The sequence below is a fragment of the Mustelus asterias genome, chromosome 7 (assembly GCF_964213995.1).
Source record: "Mustelus asterias chromosome 7, sMusAst1.hap1.1, whole genome shotgun sequence".
Taxonomy (NCBI): domain Eukaryota; kingdom Metazoa; phylum Chordata; class Chondrichthyes; order Carcharhiniformes; family Triakidae; genus Mustelus; species Mustelus asterias.
Genome location: NC_135807.1, coordinates 31,769,300 through 31,792,796, shown reverse-complemented (window position 1 = coordinate 31,792,796; position 23,497 = coordinate 31,769,300). Strand labels below are relative to the sequence as shown.

At 43.3% G+C, this 23,497-nt stretch overlaps 1 protein-coding gene across 1 annotated transcript in view; it reads left to right on the top strand.

The window, feature by feature from the left end:
• The window catches only part of tg (thyroglobulin), a 387,985-nt gene that overhangs the window by 65,828 nt on the left and 298,660 nt on the right, over positions 1 to 23,497 (top strand). The window contains exons 16-21 of the mRNA XM_078216995.1: positions 741 to 950; positions 6,545 to 6,709; positions 10,371 to 10,525; positions 12,430 to 12,586; positions 16,583 to 16,801; positions 21,886 to 22,035. Coding sequence (XP_078073121.1) covers positions 741 to 950; positions 6,545 to 6,709; positions 10,371 to 10,525; positions 12,430 to 12,586; positions 16,583 to 16,801; positions 21,886 to 22,035 — 1,056 coding nt within the window. The remainder of the gene's footprint in view (positions 1 to 740; positions 951 to 6,544; positions 6,710 to 10,370; positions 10,526 to 12,429; positions 12,587 to 16,582; positions 16,802 to 21,885; positions 22,036 to 23,497) is intronic.

Sequence of the window (23,497 nt, the reverse complement as noted above, 5' to 3'; positions counted from 1 at the left end):
ATATACTAACGAGTTAAATTATATACATCCAGGGCTGCCACAAACTCTGCTCCCTGTCCATAATTACCCAATCATAGTGCTGATCTTTACTGGGTATGTCCAATGGGGGAATCAGTGGGAGGCAGTGGCATAGTGGTATTGTCGCTGGACTAGTAATCCAGAGACCCAGGGCAATGCTCTGAGGACCTGGGTTCAAATCCCACTACGGCAGAAAGTGGAATTTGAATTCAATAAAAAATCTGGAATTAAAAGTCAAATGATGACCGTGAAACCATTGTCGATTGTCGGAAGAACCCATCTGGTTCACTAATGTCGTTTAGGGAAGGAAATCTGCCGTCCTTACCTGGTCTGGCCTACATGTGACTCCAGACCCACCACGATGTGGTTGACTCTTAACAGCCCTCTGAAATAGTCAAGCCAGCCACTCAGTTCAAGGCTGATTATGGATGGGCAAAAAATGTTGGCCCAGCATGTGAAGCTCACATCCCATGAATGAAATTTTTTTTAAAAATCAGGCTTATGATAAATTGTACCGTAGCAAGAAAGTGCATTAGACTAGCAGGAGGTAGCAACCAACGAAAATTAACAATCAAACACTAGCTGTGCTCGGGTTGCAATATAGTCCTGAACAACCCTTTGAATGTAATTAAATTATTGTTCAATTGCCAATCCTATCAATGTATTCTTAAATGAGCTAATGCAAACTCAAACTAATGTTCTCCTCCTTTCCCAACTCTTAGGTCCAAGCAGGTGTGAACTTCTGAAAAACCAAGTGATGCACCTGGAAGTGGGGTTAGGGTACATCCCAGTTTGTGAAGAGATTGATGCTTCCTTCTCAGCCGTACAGTGTGATCAGGACAAAGGGAGGTGCTGGTGTGTCTTTATCAATGGGGAAGCGATCCCTGAAACACAAGTCAACACAACAACTGGATCAAAACCTGCTTGCAAACGTAAGTCATCTGAATCTCCTGGAGATGTGGAGAGCATCCAGTGAAGGTGTGATAGTACTATAATGGAGAATGGACCTATGGTGGTCACGGAAAGCAGCTAATGAGGCTATAGAACATAGAACATAGAACATTACAGCGCAGAACAGGCCCTTCGGCCCACGATGTTGCACCGACCAGTTAAAAAAAAAACTGTGACCCTCCAACCTAAACCAATTTCTTTTCGTCCATGAACCTATCTACGGATCTCTTAAACGCCCCCAAACTAGGCGCATTTACTACTGATGCTGGCAGGGCATTCCAATCCCTCACCACCCTCTGGGTAAAGAACCTACCCCTGACATCGGTTCTATAACTACCCCCCCTCAATTTAAAGCCATGCCCCCTCGTGCTGGATTTCTCCATCAGAGGAAAAAGGCTATCACTATCCACCCTATCTAAACCTCTAATCATCTTATATGTTTCAATAAGATCCCCTCTTAGCCGCCGCCTTTCCAGCGAAAACAATCCCAAATCCCTCAGCCTCTCCTCATAGGATCTCCCCTCCATACCAGGCAACATCCTGGTAAACCTCCTCTGCACCCTCTCCAAAGCCTCCACATCCTTCCTGTAATGTGGGGACCAGAACTGCACACAGTACTCCAAGTGCGGCCGCACCAGAGTTGTGTACAGTTGCAACATAACGCTACGACTCCTAAATTCAATCCCCCTACCAATAAACGCCAAGACACCATATGCCTTCTTAACAACCTTATCTACTTGATTCCCAACTTTCAGGGATCTATGCACACATACACCTAGATCCCTCTGCTCCTCCACACTATTCAAAGTCCTCCCGTTAGCCCTATACTCAACACATCTGTTATTCCTACCAAAGTGAATTACCTCACACTTCTCCGCATTAAACTCCATCCGCCACCTCTCGGCCCAACTTTGCAACCTGTCTAAGTCTTCCTGCAAACTACGACACCCTTCCTCACTGTCTACCACACCACCGACTTTGGTGTCATCAGCAAATTTGCTAATCCTCCCAACTATACCCTCATCCAGATCATTAATAAATATTACAAACAGCAGTGGCCCCAAAACAGATCCCTGAGGTACACCACTTGTAACCGCACTCCATGATGAATATTTACTATCAACCACCACCCTCTGTTTCCTATCCGCTAGCCAATTCCTGATCCAATTTCCTAGATCACCCCCAATCCCATACATCTGCATTTTCTGCAGAAGCCTACCATGGTGAACCTTATCAAACGCCTTACTAAAATCCATATATACCACGTCCACTGCCTTGCCCCCATCCACCTCCTTGGTCACTTTCTCAAAAAACTCAATAAGGTTAGTAAGGCACGACCTACCTGCCACAAAACCATGCTGACTATCACCTATCAATTCATTACTCTCCAAATAACTATAAATCCTATCCCTTATAATTTTTTCCAACATCTTGCCGACAACAGAAGTGAGACTCACCGGTCTATAATTCCCGGGGAAGTCTCTGTTCCCCTTCTTAAACAATGGGACAACATTCGCTAACCTCCAATCTTCTGGTACTATACCAGAGGCCAACGACGACCTGAAGATCAGAGCCAGAGGCTCTGCAATCACTTCTCTTGCCTCCCAGAGAATCCTTGGATAAATCCCATCCGGACCAGGGGATTTATCTATTTTCAGACCCTCCAGAATATCCTGCACATCCTCCTTATCAACTGTAATACTGTCTATTCTACTCCCTTGCAACCCAGTGTCCTCCTCAGCTATATTCATGTCCCCTTGCGTGAACACCGAAGAGAAATATTGGTTCAATGCTTCACCAATCTCCTCCGGTTCCACACATAACTTCCCTCTGCCATCTATAACTGGCCCTAAACTTGCCCTAACCAACCTTCTGTTCTTGACATACCTATAGAACGCCTTAGGATTCTCTTTAACCCTATCCGCCAAAGTCTTCTCATGTCCCCTTTTAGCCCTTCTAAGCTCGCTCTTCAACTCCCTCTTAGCCAATCTAAAGCTTTCTAGTGCACTACCCGAGTGCTCACGTCTCATCCGAACATAAGCTTCCTTTTTCTTTTTAACCAACAAAGAAACTTTTTTGGTGCACCACGGTTCCCTAGCCCTACCAATTCCTCCTTGCCTGACAGGGACATACCTATCACAGACTCGCAGTAGCTGCTCCTTGAAAAAACTCCACATGTCGGACGTTCCCAGTCCCTGTAATCTCCTAGTCCAACCTATGTTTCCTAATTCTCTCCTAATAGCCTCATAATTACCCTTCCCCCAGCTAAAACCACTGGCCCGAGGTTCATGCCTATCCCTTTCCATCACTAAGGTGAACGTAACCGAATTGTGGTCACTATCACCAAAATGCACACCAACTTCCAAGTCTAGCACCTGGTCTGGCTCATTTCCCAGCACCAGATCCAATATAGCCTCACCTCTAGTTGGCCTGTCTACATACTGAGTCAAAAAACCTTCCTGCACGCTTTGAACAAAAACTGACCCCTCTAACGAGCTAGAGCTATAACAATTCCAGTCAATATTAGTCAAGTTAAAATCCCCCATAACAATTGCCCTATTACTTTCACTCCTAAGCAGGATTGACTCCGCAATCCTTTCCTCAACCTCTCTAGAACTTTTAGGAGGTCTATAAAAGACTCCCAACAGGGTGACCTCTCCTCTCCTATTTCTAATCTCCGCCCATACTACCTCAACAGATAAGTCCTCATCAAACCTCCTCTCTGACACTGTGATACAATCTCTGACCAATAATGCTACCCCTCCCCCTCTTCTACCTCCTTCCCTACTTCGACTAAAACATTTGAACCCCGGGACCTGCAGCATCCATTCCTGCCCCTGCTCTATCCATGTCTCTGAAATAGCCACAACATCGAAGTCCCAGGTACTGATCCACGCTGCAAGTTCACCCACTTTATTGCGAATACTCCTGGCATTGAAGTATACACATTTCAAACCCTGCTCCACCCCACCTCTGCAATGCCGTGCATTGCAGTCCCCATCCATGCATCCCTCACTTTCAGCCCCACTACTCAGGATCCCTCCCCCCCCCCGAATCAGTTTAAACCTCCCTGCATGGCCTTAGCAAATTTACCCCCCAGGATATTGGTCCCCTTCTGATTAAGGTGTAGACCATCCTTCTCATAGAGGTCACACCTTCCCCAGTACGAGCCCCAATTGCTTAAGTACCTGAACCCCTCCCTCCTGCACCATCCCCTCAGCCATGAATTCAAACCTTCCCTCTCCCTATTCCTCTCTAAACTATCCCGTGGTACAGGCAAGAGTCCAGAGATAACCACTCTGTCAGTCTTGGCCTTTAGTTTCCACCCCAACTCCATAAATCCCTGCCTAATATCCCCTTCCCCTATCCTCCCTATGTCGTGTGTCCCCACATGTACAATAACTTGTGGTTTATCTCCCTCCCCCCTAAGAGTCCTGAATACCCTGTCAGACACATCCCGGACCCCAGCCCCTGGTAGGCAACACACCAACCCTGAGTCCCTACCTTTAGTTCCGACCCTCCTATCTGTCCCCTTAATTGTGGAGTCTCCAATCACAAGGCCCAGTCTTTTACAGCCCCTAACCACCTGAGCTTTCTCACTCGGCTCACCCCCAGAGATCTGCTCTCTATGCTCAGTTGATTCCTCCTCAACTGTAGCCTCCAGCACCGAAAACTGGTGCTGTCTGTGGCATTTGACATGATAATCGCCCCATCCTCCTTCAACTCTCTTCATCCTCAAGAATGTTCCTGATGGTGGGAGAGTCCAGAACTGGGGGTCATAGTTGGAGGCGAAGGGGTAAACCTTTTAGGACTGAAGTGAGAAGAAATGTCTTCACCCAGAGAGTGGTGAATCTGTCGACTTCACTACCACAGAAAGTAGCTGAAGCCAAAATGTTGCGTGATTTCAAGAAGAAATTAGATACAGCCCTTAGGGTTAAAGGGACCAAGGGATATGGAGAGAAGGTGGGATCAGGATATCGAATTTGATGATCAGCCATGATCAAAATGAATGGCAGAGCAGACTTGAAGAGCCGAATGGCTTCTATTTTCTATGTTTCTGTGGATAGGATGTCATTTAATTGATTCCATTCTTAACTATCTATTGGCAACCCATGGATCACCTGTAGTGAGTTTCTCACTCCGCTCTGGCAGTTACCTCTGGTGGGCTCCCAAGTTTCCTAACCGCCTGGATAAAGGTAGGACAACCAGTCAGGAGTGATGCATAAGTTAAAAACCTGCCTGCTAACGGGATCAATGGACTATTGGCTGGGTTGCCGTACTTCTCATGATGTGTCCCGCCATGGAAAATCCTGGCTACAGTCTTGTGATGGGGGTTGGAAGGGCGAGTAACAGATGTTGATTCAGAATTTTCTTTGACCCCCGCAGACTGGGAGCACGGCACGACATACTGTGAAAATAGAAGCAAACTGAATGGCGGAGGAGGACAGGCAGTGAGAATTAAAGTGGCACAGAATTAGAAATAAACAAGGAGAGCAGGCTACAAAAGGAAGCATAACCCCTGGCTATGTCTGGATAAGTAAGAGTGAAACTAGACAAGGACATTTCCAGTCAGTTGGACATCAAAATAGAAGCATTGGAGGGACTTTACGTCATCCACTTTGTCAAAGACTGCAGACATATCGAGAAGGACGAGCAGTGATAGTGCACCATGGTCTTTGTACCTTTGACTAGGGATGTTACAATGCCATGATAGAGATGGAAGCCTGATTAGAGTAGTTCAAACATAAACACGCCGGAAAGATAGGTATAAGGTGACAGCACATTCAAGGAATTTGAATAGGAAAGTGGGATTGGAGATTGAATAGTAGTGTGCAAAGACAGCGTGGCCAAATGTATTTCTTTCTTGAGGAGGAATGATTATGACAGGGTTAAAAAGGAGGCAGAGACTACAGCTAGCGTAGGGGCCAGGAAGGGAAGCTTTGTGCAACAACGTCTTTTGGTCAAATGGTGGAATTTTTATGAAAGATGATATTGACATTCAGAACTTAATGTTTAATATTGAATGTTGATGCAAAAGCAATGGAGCAAAACGTATGACAAAAGGAACTAAAGAATTTTAGACTTGACTATGTACCCCATGCACAACTTTTGGTGGACTTGTATATGTGACACATTTTATAAACCTCATGGAAATGTTAGCTCAATACCCACCTGTGGTTGACTTTATAGATATAACTCTGTCTATAATGGACCTGAAGGACCATAATCTACAAATGATGGTACAATATCTTAACAAATACATATTTATTAGAGAAATTTGAGGCTGAGTACATAGCAATCCAAAGAATCCAAATCAAAAGAATTTACCAATTGCAGTGTTTGCATTGTTTATGAAGACAGAATATTTGTGTAGAATTCTGTGAGGGTTCTCTTCATCTTCCATTATAACTTCAGTATATACCTCGATGGAGCAGCACAATCATTGTGAGAAATAGGGAGAACTCTCAGAGAAAGTTTACCTCATCTTTTCACTGATTGAAATACATGATTTTTTTTTGTTGAATGGAAGGTCTAATTATGTGATTGTCAAGCTCACACTGTTTTGTTTTCCCAGGTCCACAGTGTGCACTACCCTTCAATGCGCTTGCTGTATCAGATGGCATTGTTTTATGTGATGATTTGCCCAGTGGTCAGTCTCTGCAGCATTGCCAGCTAATATGTCGTCAAGGCTATCATAGTGCATTTGATGGGGGAAGGTTTGTTTGTAACATCCAGAGCGGTATGTGGATGGCCGAATTCCCACATTCAGAAGCCTGTCAGAGTAAGTACCATTGGGTTTGCCTTCAAACATCTAGCGTCTAAACTTCAGAACCCTCTCCTAAACATCTCTCCCTCTCACCTTAAAACGTTCCCCTAATAACCCTTAACACTTACATCTTGACATGTTTTGGTTGGCTGTTCTAATGTCAACCTCTTTAGCTTGGTGCCTTTTTTTGTCTGATTATGTTTTCGTGAAGCACTTTGGGATTTTTAACTGATGCTCTTTGTTCCATGTTCACATTGGTTCATTGTGTCAGCATCTTTCAATCTGTGAAAGATGGTGGACATGCAGCAAATCTTTTGGGGAGGGAATAACTTTATATAGTGTGGTTTTGCTGATGGCTGAAAAGACATGTGAGAGGCAGCTTCTGCTATAAATGCTCTGCGTGTGAAGTGATGCTCAGGTTTCATTGTGGGTTACTGTTTTTAGGGTTGGCACGTGACTAGCCACTGATCATCATGGTGGCACATCCCATCCCATTGGTAATGTCACCACTTTCCTGTTATTGGCTAGTGTCTCCCACATGCAAAAATCCACGTGTAGGGACTCCACATCATGCTTTCAAACATCCTTGAAGAAGAGCTTTTAGCATCCTGCTGGTCTTCTGGCTATGACTACCTCGCCGTAGAGAAAATCCTTGTCCTCCTTTCATCCTTTGAACATGCTTGTGCCAGCTTTTTGATGAGGCCAACATAGCAGGAGATCTGCCTTTAGAGAACTGCCACATTCATGATTTTTTTCCTGCCCACCAAAGCTCCTCACTCTCATCTATCCGATCATGGCAGCAAGCACTGTACTGCACAGTTTAATGGCACCACTTCCGACAGTTCCAGGGTGAAGAATGGAGTGAAACAGGGCTGTGTCCTCGTCCTTACTTTGTTTGGTATTGGCTTCTCTATGATCCTGCCCTTTGCCTTCGCTATCGATATGGAAAGAGTTTAACTGCGCACTAAATCAGTCACCAATCTCTCCAATCTGTCCAAACTGAAAACAAAGAGAAAAATACAGAGGCTCTTGATCAGAGAACTCATCTATGCTGATGAGGCCAAAACTATTTTGTCTGATTTCAGGAAGAAACTAGACATAGCTCTTGGGGCTAAAGGGAGCAAAGGATATGGGCAGGCTTTTATGGCCTCACTTGTCCCAAAACCGTAAAATCTCACCCGAGGTCAACTGACCTTTTCACGTTCTGCCCCTCCCCTGCTCTGATTCCCGTGGCGGGCGGGATGGTAACATTTTCACCATTGAATTTGATGATCAGCCACGATCAAAATGAATGGCGGAGCAGGCTGGAAAGCTGAATGGCCTACTCTTGCTTCTGGTTTGTATGTTCCTATGATCAGTAAGAAGTCTCACAACACCAGGTTAAAGTCCAACAGGTTTATTTGGCAGCACCCGTTTTCGGAGTCTCAGGCTCCTTCTTCAGGTTTCTATGATGCCATGCTAGTCACTCACACAGAAACTCAGCTAGCAAGATGCATGGATTGTCTGTCCTGTGGTTGTAACTTATTCTTCCTCACTCTAATCCTGGAGAAAACTGTGACTATGGGACAAGATGTCACATCTCCACCCTAAATCACATTAAATAAAACCCCTCTAGAATGGGTTAGAAAATTTGGTGACCTTGACCGCACAGTGACAGACAATCTGTCTTTTGATGCAGAACTCAATACACACAGAGTGAAAGCAGCTATGACTTTGGCTGACTTACAAAACATGCATGGAATAACATCAAGCTTACTCTTAGGATCCAGATGTTGCCTATTTTTTCAACACCCTGTTGAATGGCTGTGAAACATGGATGATTCACAAGGAAGCTCAACAGTTTTCCTCTTCACTGTCCATGGTGTGTTCTATACATCTGATGGAAGGACAAAATCACCAATCCAGCAGCCCTCGCAAGGGCAAATCTCTCAAGTATTTTCGCACGTGTCAAGCAGAGGTGATTTTGCAGTTGTTCGTGCTCTTTTAGAGAAAATTCTTGAGGAAAAAAGACCTCAGTGTTTATATCCTCAGTACTGGATAACCAGATTAAGCAAATTATACATCACAAGTTAGCACCTACCCTCACCCAAGAGTATTCAGAGAGCCGCCAATATTTGTGATTAACACAGGTTATGATGATATGCGTATAATTGTCAAATCCCATTTACCTGAATGCATTCCCATTAAACTCATTATATAGGATATTATTCCAGAGCATCTATAGAATATGTCCAACTGGATTATGGCCTTTATCTTTTTCAAAAAAATTCTTAATTTCCAAATGATCTTAGCAACTGAAATGTATTGAATGGATATCAAGGGCTGAATTCTCCCATGGTCCCACTAATTGTGTGCGACAGCAGGCATGGGGAGGAATTTGACTGGAGGCCAAAAATAGGTTTCAGGCCAGGGTGAATTTTCCACGGAATCTTCCCGCCATGGCAATCCGCTGGAGGTCAGAGTGAAACTGCTTTGCATCCTGCTAATAGGATGCAGGAAAGCCTAACCAGAATCTTCCACCAATGGGAAAACACACCAGTGCTATATACATCTGGAACGACATGGTGCACAGAAATTGGGACTCACCTGAACAATGCCTGGGGCTCCCTCTGGAGTTTGGGATGAAGGTCATCAGTAATGCTGGATCCCAGAACACCACAGCAGTGGGTGGTGGGAGTATTATAGGTGAATCTTCCAGATCCAGTGTCAATGAGGCAATCCATCTTCCAGCCTTACAGTGTTCCTGGAGATCCATCTTCTTTTTCAGGAGGTTGATCTTTTTTCTCCAACAACAGATCCATGATGTTGTGCCTCTTTTCAATATGGCACCCAGATATGATGGCGGGACTGGCGCCATCTTGTCCACCCCACCACCGAATACAGCACAAAACCCCCAGGTGGATGATTAGTGAGGTTGGACAATATGGCGTGGTTTCTTACAGGCCTCCAAAGTGAGAAACATTTACTATTCCTGTCCCCACCATGGGATTTAATCAAGGATGGCAGAATTCACTGTTTAATATCGTTCCCAGATGACTCAATGTTTTATGAGGCATCGGGAGGGGAAAAATTAAACAAGATTTTTGATACTACAGAACTGCATATTCAGCCAACTGGCCATGGGGCAAAATTGATTGCCATAGAAACAAACTTGAATGATAGTGATTCAAAGCATAGAAGAACCTTCTTTATACTTTATACAGAGAGTTGCAAGGCCGTGGAATTCACTTCCAGAGTTAGTTGAGGCAGAACTTTGGGTGTACTTGTAATTAGATTTTGCAGGTGAATGAGCGAACAGGGCTTGAATGAATATGGAAATAGGGCAAGCAAATTAAATAGAACTCTTTATTTACATAGAAGCTAACTGCTGATATGGACTGATTGGGCCAAATGGCTGGTTTCCATGTTGTAAATGTCAAAATTAATCCCCCTGGTGGTAGGAATTGTGACTACAATATTGCAACTTATTTCAACAGAGACTTTTGGTACACTGTCCCTCAGTGACAAGAAAATCAAATACACTGTTCCAGTATTATCTTGTTGGGTATTCCACAGTAAGGGGCGGATTAAAATGTGGTTTAGAAAAGTTATTTTCGAAAACGTCCTTATATGAAGATCATGTCTTACCTCACAGAAATCAACCTATTTCAAGTGGCTGAGACACAAAGACAGTTTCGACTTCTGTTACCGTCTGGAAAAGCATGCAGCAGTGATTATTCAGGATTACTGAAGGCATTTAACACCTTCATTGCCGATGATCTGAGAGCCAGAGGATTATGTCACATTCAGGTGCTTATATAAAAATATTCCCTTTGTTTATCAATTTTCTCCTTTCTTCTGATGATGTTGCATAGCATGCGGTTTGTTATGGTTCAGGTCAGAAACTACAGAGTGTTTTATGAAGTCGCCTGAAACATAAGTATTTTATGTTGAATTTGGCTAGGATAAGCATGAGATACTTCACTTCAGGTGTGATTCTAAAGGCCCACTAGGGAGCTTTTATGAAACAAAGTTTATTTAAGAATATAGTTGACATGTATAGTAAGAAAATTAGTAAGAACTTTTATCAATTACAAACAAAAGCAAAACAACAACACCAATGTATAACCTTAATGAGTATACCTAATGATGCCCCAATTAAAACCAAAATCCAGTAAGCAAAACCTTTCAAACAGATCCATCACTGCTCAGGCTAATCTCTCATGAAACTGGAATCCAGTTCCCTGGGTTGAATGCTGATTTCAAGTGATCTTGAAAACTCAGAGCAGTTCGTAGTCAGATCAGCTCCCCAAAACACCAAAATACAGATTCTTCACTACAGCATGGTGACAAGCCATTCTTTCAGCTAACTAGTAACATTTTCAAAGCAAAACAGAGAGAGAAAGAGACTTCTTTGCCAGCTAACTTCTAAGATGGCCTCTAAAGCTGTAGCCAAAACAAAACTGAAAGCTGAAAGACTTCAGTCACCTGACCTCCCATAGTTCATTTTTCCTTCCAGCAATGACATCACCCAAGGCTGTGACCATGATTAAAAAAGAAACCTCTTAAAGGTACACAAACATCACAGGTTACATAAACATTGACTGCCCTTTCGGTACCTCACATAGGAACCCTATAGCATTGTTCACTTTGACATTTAAATTTAGCTTTGTCCTTGTCCAATGTCTGAACTTTTATATTTGCCAGCACAAGTCTCTGGATGATGATCAGCCGTAGAACTCTCATCTGTTTTACCTCTTGCCTAGGCCAAAGCTAAGAACTTTTAACTGCTTCACTAACAAACAGAAGAGCTGGGCTAGTATAACCCTCAGGTCAAGATGGGCCTCTGGGCCCAGTGGAAGAAGGGCTATGCTCTGAAGGCCAGAAAGGCCAAAATATGATAATGAGCCTAGCACATAGATCATTGGGCAAATACAAACAATTACAGCTCGATTTTGTTCATTGTCTACCCTGTTTACAATGTAAGAAGTCTCATTACACCAGGTTAAAGTCCAACAGGTTTATTTAGAATCACGAGCTTTCAGAGATGAAGGAGCAGCGCCCTGAAAACTTGTGATTCCAAATAAACCTGTTGGACTTGAACCTGGAGTTGTGAGATTTCTTACTGTGCCCACACCAGTCCAACGCTGGCATCTCCACATCCTGTTTATAATGGATGGTGCAGTGATTACATTACTGAACTAATATTCTGCAGATCTAGATTTTAAAAATGTAAGTCAAATCCCACCATCAAAGTTGAAAATTTGAATATCGTTATTTAAAAGATTTGGGATTTAAGAAAAAAACTGGTGTGAATAGAAGTGATGGCAAAGCTGTTGATTGTCATAAAGACCCGATTGGTTCACAAATGTCCTTTCAAGAAGGTAACATTCCTTCCTAACCTGGTCTGACTTATATGTGACATCGGTCCTGCACCAACCAGGTTGACTCTCAACTGCGCTCTGAAATGACCTTGCAAGCCATTCACTTACATTAGGACAACCAGGGATAGATCTTCTGTGTACTGCCTAGACCTTTACTCTGTCCTTACTGGTGCTGCAGCTGACCTGGGTAGTCCTGGATACCAGGTCCTCAAACTGGAAAGGATTTCCATTTCGAGTGATGGCGGTCTTCATCTTTTTAAAGTACCACATCTTTCAAAATAAAATCTTTGAAGAAACATTAAAAAACATCAATTTGATGTCTCTTTTTAGATGACTGTCCGTGGCGAAATGTTGTTGATCCCAGTCTGTGATGACTCGACTGTGTCGGTTGGATGTTTGAGTACGGACATTTTAGGTGTAAAGGTTACTTGGAAAGTGCAGCTGAGGAATATCCCAGCATCCTTTCTTCCTGACCTGCATGACATAGGTAAGCTACATTGCTTCAAACTTTGTGCACATAATCACACTTGCTGGGTGAACATCGCTGGACAATTTTAATATGCTGCATGAATTGCATGGGACATTTGATAGCTGCAGATAGGTTTCATGCAAGCTATGATTTTGAGGTAAAGGATTTAGCAATTAAGAGGCTTGAATTTTCCAAGGAAGATGCCACATAACTATCACGGTGATTATAACTATAACTATGAAGCTCTAGTATAATAAAGTATAATAAACTTTAAATTTCCTTTCAACATGGGGTGGCACAGTGGTGCAGTGGTTAGCATTGCTGCCTCACAGCGCCAGGGACCTGAGTTCAATTCTGGCCTCGGGTGACTGTGTGTGAAGTCTGCACATTCTCCCCATGTCTCCATGGGTTTCTTCCAGGTGCTCCAGTTTCCTCCTAAAATCCAAAAAACATGCTGGTTAGGCGCATCTGCGCTGTACTGTTCTAAATTCTAAATTTGCTATGCTAAATTGCCCCTTAATGTCAGGGGGATTAGCAGGGTAAAATGTGGGGTTACGGGGATAGGGCTAGGGTGGGATTGCTGTCAGTGCAGGCTGAATGGGCCAAATGGCCTCCTTCTGCACTGTGAGTATTCTATGAATATCTTTTCCCCATTCTTTAATTATTTGCCACTGCTTTTCAGATTTTCAACTTAACAGTTGCATTCACTGCATTATACAATGCATTAGTTACTGTATTATTCCCTATGGTTTGTGTTACATTCCTGGGATGCTGGGATGTCAATGATATCTTGGCTCACAGATATGCACACCAGGAAATGAAAAGCACTAAAATCAAATCGGCTTTCAAGGTTTTCCGTCAAGTAAGACAAAGATTGAGACATGTGCATACAGTGAAGGTAAAAGCTGAAATATCATGAAGGAAATTTAAAAGAAATATTGAAGGAATCATTGAAGAAGTTCAGTAATTATAATGTAAACATTGGATAACACTGAACAAAAAAAACATATTTTTTCAGTTCAAATCTGTTATTTAGCAATACCTAAAAAAAACATTTAAAAACCCATTTACTCTTTACTGAGCAAGGTGAGACTTTTGATGGGGATTCTAACATCCATGTGAGATTGGAAAAGGGGAGGTTCTCAATACATCATCTGATTTCAGTGACTGCTGGCTCTGGTGGGGTTTGAGGGAGCAGGGGTTGGCAATAGTACAATTTCTGGTGGTGCGGTAAATGACAGGCCATAACTTCAGGATTTCTGTGTTAATCTAAGTGTGCGCTCAATTCTGATGTTGTCCATTTCAGAGGGCTGATGATGGCAAACGCTAACAGTTTGCCATTGAAAAACCCCTCCAAGACCTGGGCCCAGGGGGGAGAATCTTTTGTTTGGAGGTTCCATCTCTCTGGAAAATGCATTCCAAATTTTACCTAATATAAAATAGAATCAAAATGACAGGATTTCATTTTAAAACTGCAAATATGGCAAAGATAAATAAGACATTAAAACATCTGTGAATACTTAAAAGTTAAATAGAAAACAGAAGATGCACAGCATAGGGTGATCTTTCATCGGACCTGTCTCCTGAAAAGTTGCAGCTTAAATGGTGATCAGCCTCCACTTTCAAAAGTTGACTAACATTTTTTGGGCAGGATTTAATGTGACCTCCTGCGGTGGGAAACATAGCAGCCCATTGCAGGAAAAACCACACGACAGACTCCCTGCAGTGGGAAAACTTCCTGTGTTAATATATGGAGATGGGAAGGGGCTCTGGGGGGAACTCACTTGCTTCTGGCAGGTTGTCCATTTAGGCTCAACATTGAGTCAATTGACACCAATTATCCTTGCCCTTTGGAATTTAGTAGTGGCTCAGGGATTACATGCGAGTGGACTAGCTTTTCTGTTTCTCAAAGACCACCAGACAAATTCTGTCAGTTTTGCCTGTACTCTTCTGAGAGGGTGATTAATTAATCTTCATTAATCTATTTCAAAGATACTTAGTGCGCAGACTTGGGAAGAGGGATGGCCATTGAAAACCAGTCCCTTACATCCCCCCTTCCGTAACTGCACTTCCTTCTCCCTTTATTCACTTCCCGCCCTCACTCGCCTGAGTCTAGGGATCACTGATGAAGACCCTGGAGCACTACAGGCAGCAATCAAAGAAATCATAGAAACCCTACAGTGCAGAAAGAGGCCATTTGGCCCATCGAGTCTGCACGGACCACGATCCCACCCAGGCCCTATCCCCATATCCCTACATATTTACCCGCTAATCCCTCTAACCTACGCATCCCGGGACACTAAGGGCAATTTAGCATGGCCAATTAACCTAACCCGCACATCTTTGGACTGTGGGAGGAAATCGGAGCACCCGGAGGAAACTCACGCAGACACAGGAAGAATGCGCAAACTCCTCACAGACAGTGACCCAAGCCGGGAATCGAACCCAGGTCCCTGGAGCTGTGAAGCAGCAATGCTAACCACTGTGCTACCGTGCTGCCCAAGCAGCCAGCATTCCATCTGATTTCCATTAGACTATTAATCCAGAAACTCAGCTAATGTTCTGGGCACCAGGGTTCAAATCCTGTCATGGCAGATGGTGGAATTTGTATTCAGTAAAAGATACCTGGAATTAAGGATCTACCAATGACCATGAAACCATTGTTAATTGTTGGAAAAACTCATCTGATTCACTGGTGTCCTTGAGGGAAGGAAATCTGCCGTTCTTACCTGGTCTGGCCTACATGTGATTCCAGATCCACAGCAATGTGGTTGACTCTCAACTGCCCTCAGTCAATTAATGCTGGCCAGTCAGCGACGCCAATGTCCCATAAATAACTAAAAAAAATAAAAATCACTGGCCAGTTAAGTGCCTGACTGACACCACACAGGTTTCCTTCCAGTTGTGCAATCAGTGGGCTGGATCCCCCCCTTCCCCCTCACTCCATCAGTTACATTGAATTCTGCCCCTCCTGTTCTGAAAATGCTCAGCTATGCCGTGGTATCGTGCCAGCTAATTTCCTTCATGTGTTACGCTAGACAACCAAAGTTGTCAGACTTTTCTGTCTGAGCCTGTTCCTGATCTCACTGAACATCAGCACATACGCACTCGCTGACAGGAACAAAGACAAAGCCATCTGTAATGGATAACATTTCCCCATTTCTATCCTGAGCACCCTTACTGCTGTCAAGTTAATTCAACACAGACCAGGAATTCATCCTGGTGCTCCCCTAGTCTGTACGACTCTGTCCACATCCCAGGATCTTCCAACACAGGAAGGACATCATGAGTGTGCTTGCTCTTTGAAAGAGTTAACTCATTTTTTCCCCCACTCTTGTGCTTTTTCTCAATAACCCAGCAAATTTTCCAATTCAGGTATATATCCTATTTAAGGTTCCTATTAAATCTGCTTCTCGCCCCCTTTCAGGCAGTGTGTTCAAGATCATAACAACTTGCTACATATACAAAAAAAACGGTCTATCTCCATTGTCTCCTCTTCGCTTCTTTTGCCAGTGACCTTCAATCTGCGTCCTTCGCGTTTAGTGACCAACCCGGCAATTGGTATATTTACTTTAAGAGGCTGTGCTACCTCAGCTTTTCATTTTTATCACATCTTGAAGCAAGGAAACATAATTATAAAAGCAAATGAACAAAGAAGGCAATCAAAGATTTCAATCTCCTCAATTAATTCTATAATTTGTTGTTCCTGATGACAATCAGTGAATCTAAATATTTGCCTTGCATTAAGTGGGAAGCAGACTACCACGGTCCCAGATTATGAGTTGTTCCAATCTGGAATGGATGGGAACTGGTCCAAGTTTTAGCTTCCAACAGGAAATTGGATATGAGCTGGAGAAGGAAAAATGTGCAGGGTTATGGGGAAAGAACAGGGGACTAATTAGATATGGCCTTTCAAAGGCACAATGGGCAAATATTCTCCTTTTGAGCTGTATGACAATTATAACAGCAAAGACTTTTGTAAATATTGACAATTTTATTTTTTTTTAATCACAGAAAAAGCTCTGTTGGGAGAGGGGCTGATTCACCGTTTCACTGAACTGATTACCAGTGGAAACTACCACCTCACTCTGGATTCCAAGCAGTTTCCAGCCTTCAGCGATTTTCCCACAGGCAAAAGCCAGGACTTCCCACCCTCTGTTCACCTTGGGTGCACTGATGGCTACATAAGGGTTTCAGACACTCAGAGAGGTGGTCACGATGCTGGTGGGTGCGGTAAGTATTAATGCCTTTGAAGTAACTCCTTGCAGCAACTAAGTCTCTGGAAAGTTAAATAATTTTCAGATGGAGAGACCCCTGCTCTTCAGAGACTGCCAGGGGATCTTTCACACCTACGCGAGATCAGCCATGATCAAAATGAGTGCGGAATTGGCTCGAAGGGCCAAATGGCCTACTATTTTGTACATTTTAATGAAAATATGGGAATGGAACATAGCAAAAGAATGGATGACATACTAATTCTTCAGTGGCACATGAACTCTCTGCATTTTTCTTCCACCTTTTGTTCAATTCCAACCTAATCCGATGGACGAAATCTCTTCACTTTTCCAAATATGGTGGAGCTTCGTGGAATTAAATCATGAAATGGGAAGTGGCCATTTGGCCCTTTGACGGGTCCAGTGCAATCAGCCGCGTCATTGCTCTGTATCTGAGAGAACGTTCAACACAAAAGTGCCCTGATCCATCTAGTCACTCAGCTATATTGATCTGTCCTCTTATCTTTGCTTTTTAGCCATAGCTCGTCCCCCTCTTCAGTCCTAGCTATGTAGGAATAGGAATATAAGAAAGTGTAAGGCTGAGAGAACACCTGCATCCATAAATTAATAATATTCAGTAACCCCCCTCCTTCAATATCTATCCAACTCTTCCAAAAACTTACGGACTATAAAGTTCGGTGCACGTGTGTTCACCAAACCTCCCAAGCACAAATAAAGTGAAATCTGTCTCAGTGACCTCTGCCGAAAGCAATTTTAATCCCACACCATTTGCAGCTTTATTCCACGAACCAGTTACTTCACTGTGCAAGGTACAGATAGCAAGATAAAGTGAACCGCAATAGCTGGGTAGCCTTTGGCTGTGGTGCAAAAGCAGAAGTACTCCTTTTTCTACTTAAAAAAGAAGAAATCTTTTCAAAGGCGGGGGGGGGTTTGCAGATAACCCTGAAGATCCATAAAGGATGAGCTGACTTTCTGTAAGACAGCATAAGCTACTTGCGCACCCTGCTTCTTCCAAGCTTCAACTTATATTCACCTGTTCTATAGTTATGGCATCGTTAAACACATTATGAGCCTTAGTTCAGTGGTAGCATTCTTGTCTCTGAGTTAGGAGGTTGCATCTTGAAGCCCCAATTCAGAGAGTTGAACATATACTCAAAGCCGGCAATGCAGCTTAGTACAATGGCAGTTACGCTGTTGGGGGTACTGTTTATAAGGCTAACATTTCTCCTTTCATGTAGATATAAAAGATCCCATTGCAGCATTCAAAGAACAGGGACTTCTGGTATTCCAGCCAACATTTAACCCCAAACCAGTACTTAAAACAGATTAGTCATTGTTTTGTTGTTTATAGGACCTTGCTGTACACTTATTGGCTGCCATTGGTTTCCTACATTGCAACACTGTCTGGACTGCATAGAATACTTCATTGTCCAGAAAGGCCATTTTATAAATAAGCTTTTCTTTCTTATCAAGATTCAGTTTGTCTATTTCCTTTAGAACCTTAAAAACTTGAACATTGTCTCCTCTTCCCTATCTTCCCCTCTCCAGAGTAAACAGTTCCAGGCTGTTCAACATCATTTATCGGCTCAAGATAGAATTATAGGAGTCTGGATAGACTCAACCAGTTCTGTAAAATGAAACCAGCGCTGAATCTGAATTGGGTTTCATGATGTTGCCTGAACCATAGTTGGTGTGAGAGAAATGCCCCACTGATTCAGTAGGAGGTGCTCTTCTCAGATTGGAACTCACATTATTATTTTCTTGTAACTGATCTTGCTGCTGATGTTGAATGTCCGGATGGGGGAAATTCTCACTGACTATGCTCAATTTCAGCAGAAATACCTTGTTTGCAAAGCCTTCTGCTGACAAACTTTAACGTTATAACATTACTGCAGTTGTAAGGCTACTGGGTTGGCACAGTGCCATGTAGTTAGCACTGCTGCCTTACAGCACCAGGGACCTGGGTTCGATTCCCGGCTTGGGTCACTGTCTGTGTGGAGTCTGCACATCCTCCCGTGTCTGTGTGGGTTTCCTCCGGGTGCTCCGGTTTCCTCCCACAGTCCAAAGATGTGCAGGTTGGGTTGATTGGCCATACTAAATTGCCCCTTAGTGTCAGCGGGGTTAGCTAGAATAAATGCGTGGGGCTGGGGCCTGGGTGGGATTGTGGTCAGTGCAAACTTGATGGGCCGAATGGCCTCCTTCTGCACTGTAGGAATTCTATGAAATTATTGGCCGAAATGTCACCACCCCGTCCACCTTGGGAGTTGGAGCAGGCGAGGGGCGGATCATGGAAAGGTCCATTGACCTTGGGTGGGATTTTACGGTTTCGGGATGAGCGAGACCGTAAAATCCCGCTCATTGTTTCCTCTGCGCACATTCAATTCCAATCTTCTAGTGTCAGGTAGAACCAGATTTGGAATGAAATGCCCTCTACTCGACAATAAGCTACAGCCCAACCTCAGCACAGCACATCTTGCTGCATGGGGTGGGGGGGGGAGAATGATGATGATGATGTTGTGGTAATATCTCTGGACTAGTAATCCAAGACCCGGACTAATTCTCTGGGGGGCATGGAATTGAATCCCAATATGGTCGCTGTTAGAATTTAAGGTCAATTAATATATCAGGAATTGAAAGCTGGTCTCAGTAATGGTGACCACGACAACCCTCATCAATTGTAAATCTGTTCAAGGGAAGGAAATCTCCTTACCAAGTCTGGCCTGTGTGTGACTCTAGGTCTACAGCAATGTCTTGATTCTTAACTGCCCTCTGAAATGGCAGAAGAAGTCACTCAGTTCAAGGTAAATGAGAAGTGGGAAACAAGTGCAGGCCTTGTCAGCGGCACCCACATGGCATAAAATAATAAAGCAGAACATCATTTAACTGCTGTTTCCGTTCTTTACACTAATCATCTTTTAGTTGCCAGCTACAGGCACTTTTCTGGTGTAGGATTATTGTTTCAATTGAGAGTGCCCCAAACTTATTCTCAATGGGAACCTTACAACCAGAAACAAATTCATTCCATCAGATGTCATCCGTAGCTCACTCAAGCCTCAGTTACAAAGTTGTGGGTTCAAGCCACACTCTGGACACTTAAGCATGTATTCAGGCTGATACGTTAGTGCAACACTAAGGGAATGCAGCAGTGCTGGAGCTACTGTCTGTCAGATAAGACATCAAACCATTCTGCCCTCTTAGGTAGAAGCCATCCCTATTTGGAAATATATTACTGTTCACTGTTGCTGGGTCAAAATCTTGGAACTCCCTCCCTATCAGTACTGTGAGTGTACCCACACCATATGGTTCAAGAAGGCGGCTCACCACCACCTTCTTGAGGCAATTAGGGATGAACAATAAATGGCCGGCAATGCCCACAGCCTATGAAAGAATAATCAAAAAGCAAAAGATCTCAGAGAATCACAGAGTTGTTCCAGTGCAGAAAGAGGCCATTCGGCCTGTCATGTCTGTACCGGCTCTGCAAAACAGCAATTCCCCGAAGACCATTCTCCCGCCTTCTCCCCCTACCCCTGCACGTTCTTCCTTTTCAGATAACAGTCTAATTCCTTTTGAATACTTCGATTGAATCTGCCTCCACCACACTCTCGGGCAGTACATTCTGGCCTTAACTACTCGCTGCACAAAAAAGATTTTTCTTTCTTTGCTAACTATTTGAAATCTGTGCTATCTCATTCTCGATCCTTTAATAAGTAGGAACAGTTTCTCCCTATCTACTCTCTCCAGATTCCCCATGATTTTGAACATCTCCATCAAATCTCCTCTCAGCCTTCTTTTTCCAAAAGAAAACAGGCCTAATTTCTCCAATCTATTTTCACAACTGAAGGTCTTCAATCCTGGAACTATTCTCATTCATCTTTTCTGCACTCTCTCCAATACCTTCACATCCTTTCTAAAATAAAGTGCCCAGAACTGAATGCAATACACTAGCTGAGGCCGAACGAGTGTCTTAGGCAAATTCAGCATAACCTTTTTGCTCTAGTGTCCCTACCAAAGCCTAGGATACTGTATATTTTGCTAACCACTCTCTCATCTTGTCCTGCCACTTTCAACGACACATATACACCCAGGTCTCTCTGCTCCTGCACACCATTTTGAATTGTACCCTTCAGTTTATATTGTCTCTAATGTTTCTCTCACCAAAATGGATCACTTCATATTTCTCTACATTGAACTTCACCTGCCACCTGTCCACCCATTCCATGAACACATCCGTGTCTTTTTGAAGTTCTACACTATCTTTCTCACATTCACAATGCTTCCAAATTTTGCACCAATATGCACAACGGTTGAAATTGTCCTCAATACACCAAGGCCTATCGGGGGGTCCATCACTGACCCCTGGGGAACTTCACTATAAACCTACCCAAGCTCCAAGCTCAAGAAGTTTGATACCATCTAAGATAGAGCAGCCTGCTTGATCAGCACTCGATCCACCACTTTAAACGTTCAATCCTTCCACCCCTAATGCACATTAACAGCAATACATACCATCTACAAGGTGCAAATTGTCAATATTCCTTTGATAGCACATTCAAAACTATGACTTTTACCATCTAGAAGGATGAGGGCAGTGTAAGTATGGAAACACCACAACTTGCAATAGCCCCTCCACGTCACACAGCCTCCTGGCTTGGAATTCTATCATCATTCCATCACTGTTGTTGGGTTAAAAACCTGGAACTTCCCTTCGTACAGCACAGTGGGTGTTCCTACATCAGCTAGGTATCAGTGATTCAAGAAAGCAACTCATAATGCTGACTTTGCCAGCGATGCCCACATCGCATGAACAAATAAAAAAAGTATGTAATTAGCATTATCCCCCATCTACATTACAGTGAGATAATATAGATCAAGATTTATTCTGCATATGACCTGCTCAGTGAGATAGTACAGAGAGAAGTTTTGCTTATGTGACCTTTGAGCAAAATATGCGAAACCTGACATTCCTGACCTGGTTGAGTACCAATGAAGTTTTGGTGATTAATTTAATATTGTTTGATGTGAAGTTGATTTTTTTTATCATTCTGAAAACAGATGAATAATTGTGGTCCTTTCCTTTCACAGTTGTGTGTCCAGCTGGCAGCTTTTCTCAGGGTGGCAGCTGTATTCTGTGCCCACGTGGATTTTATCAGGAGGTCACAGGAAGCTTCAAGTGTAACAAATGTCCAAAAGGAAAAAAGACACTATCTCCTGGAGCCTTTGCAGTCCACCAGTGTAAGTATTTTATTTCAATCTATTTTGAGGATACTTTCACTTTTCTAGTTCCCCACCTTATCAGCTAGATTATTCCTCTGATCTCTCCCCTTCTCTCTCCACCCTGCCACCAACCCTACCCCGCCTCTGCCCTCTCTCCCCATCAGCCTCTGATCTCCCTCCCGAACCACTTTTACTTCAAAGCACATCCCTCGACCCAGTCTTCAATCTTGATCCCCCCACCCCCCTCCCCTCGCAAATCTTTCCAATCTTTCTCCTCTCACCCCACTCAACCCAATTCCAATTTCTTTTCCTGACTTGGCCTCTGATATTTCTATCCACCCCTGGACTCCTAGAGTATTTTTACCAGGAAATATCTGGTAAAAAAAGGAAAGTAATGTAAATGAAAACAGGCTCTCACATAGCACCTTCTATTATGTCCCAAACTACTTCACATCCAATGATGTACCTTTGACTTGTAGTCACTGTTGTAATGTCAGCAAACACAGTACTGTACCCAATTTGTACATAGCAAATCCAAAGATGTGCAGGTTAGGTTGATTGGCCATGCTAAATTGATCCTAGTATCAGGGGGATTAGCAGGATAAATAAACTGGGTTACGGGAATAGGGTCCGGGTGGGATTGTGGTCGGTGTAGACTCAATGGGCCGAATGACCTCCTTCTGTACTGTAGGGATTCTATATCTATGACAAACAACAGTGAGATAATAACCAGATAATCTGTGTTGGTGATATTGGTTGAGGGATTAATGTTAGGTGTCATATATACTGAATAACATATGTGCCTGATAAGCTGCTTGATTGACATTTCTCAAGTTCCATTGTTGATAAACCTGGGACCACATGGTCTGCAGGAATGATCCTTGTAAGTTGCTAATGGTTTAAAAATTGGAAGCAGGATCCAGTCATCTGGTCTGTGGCCACACAGGGAGTGAACAATCTGCCTTCCACAGCCATCAAAGAACAGCAGTAATGAATTCCTGGAACAGTTGTTGATCTTAGCTGCGGAAATATGGCATGATCAGCGTGTAACATCTAACTGTTGTAGAGTCCCTGATTTATTTTTAAAGACCTTTTCTTTCCTCTGAATGTTTTTCTTTTGTGCCACGCTCTTCTCCAGAAGGTAAGGATTCATTTTGCATTTTTCCTTTCAAAAATGCTGAGTGCCTTCTCCCGAAGAGTCCCTCTTCATTGACCCTTGACACTGAATGTTGGCAAGATACAAGTTGTTGCTGGTGCCACAGCCAATTATTGGCAACTTATGCCCATGCATTTTCTGGAAAGGAATCAGTCGTGGGAAATCAGAGCTGATATTTCACTTTCAACCCATGGAAAGCCAATGGTCTAACTTGAACACAGTAGCGGCCACTCTATGGCAGTCATTATGATAATCAACTTAGTCGGACAGAAACCTTCACCTAATCTGCCCACGTATTCAGGCAACTTGCTCTTGACATCAAGA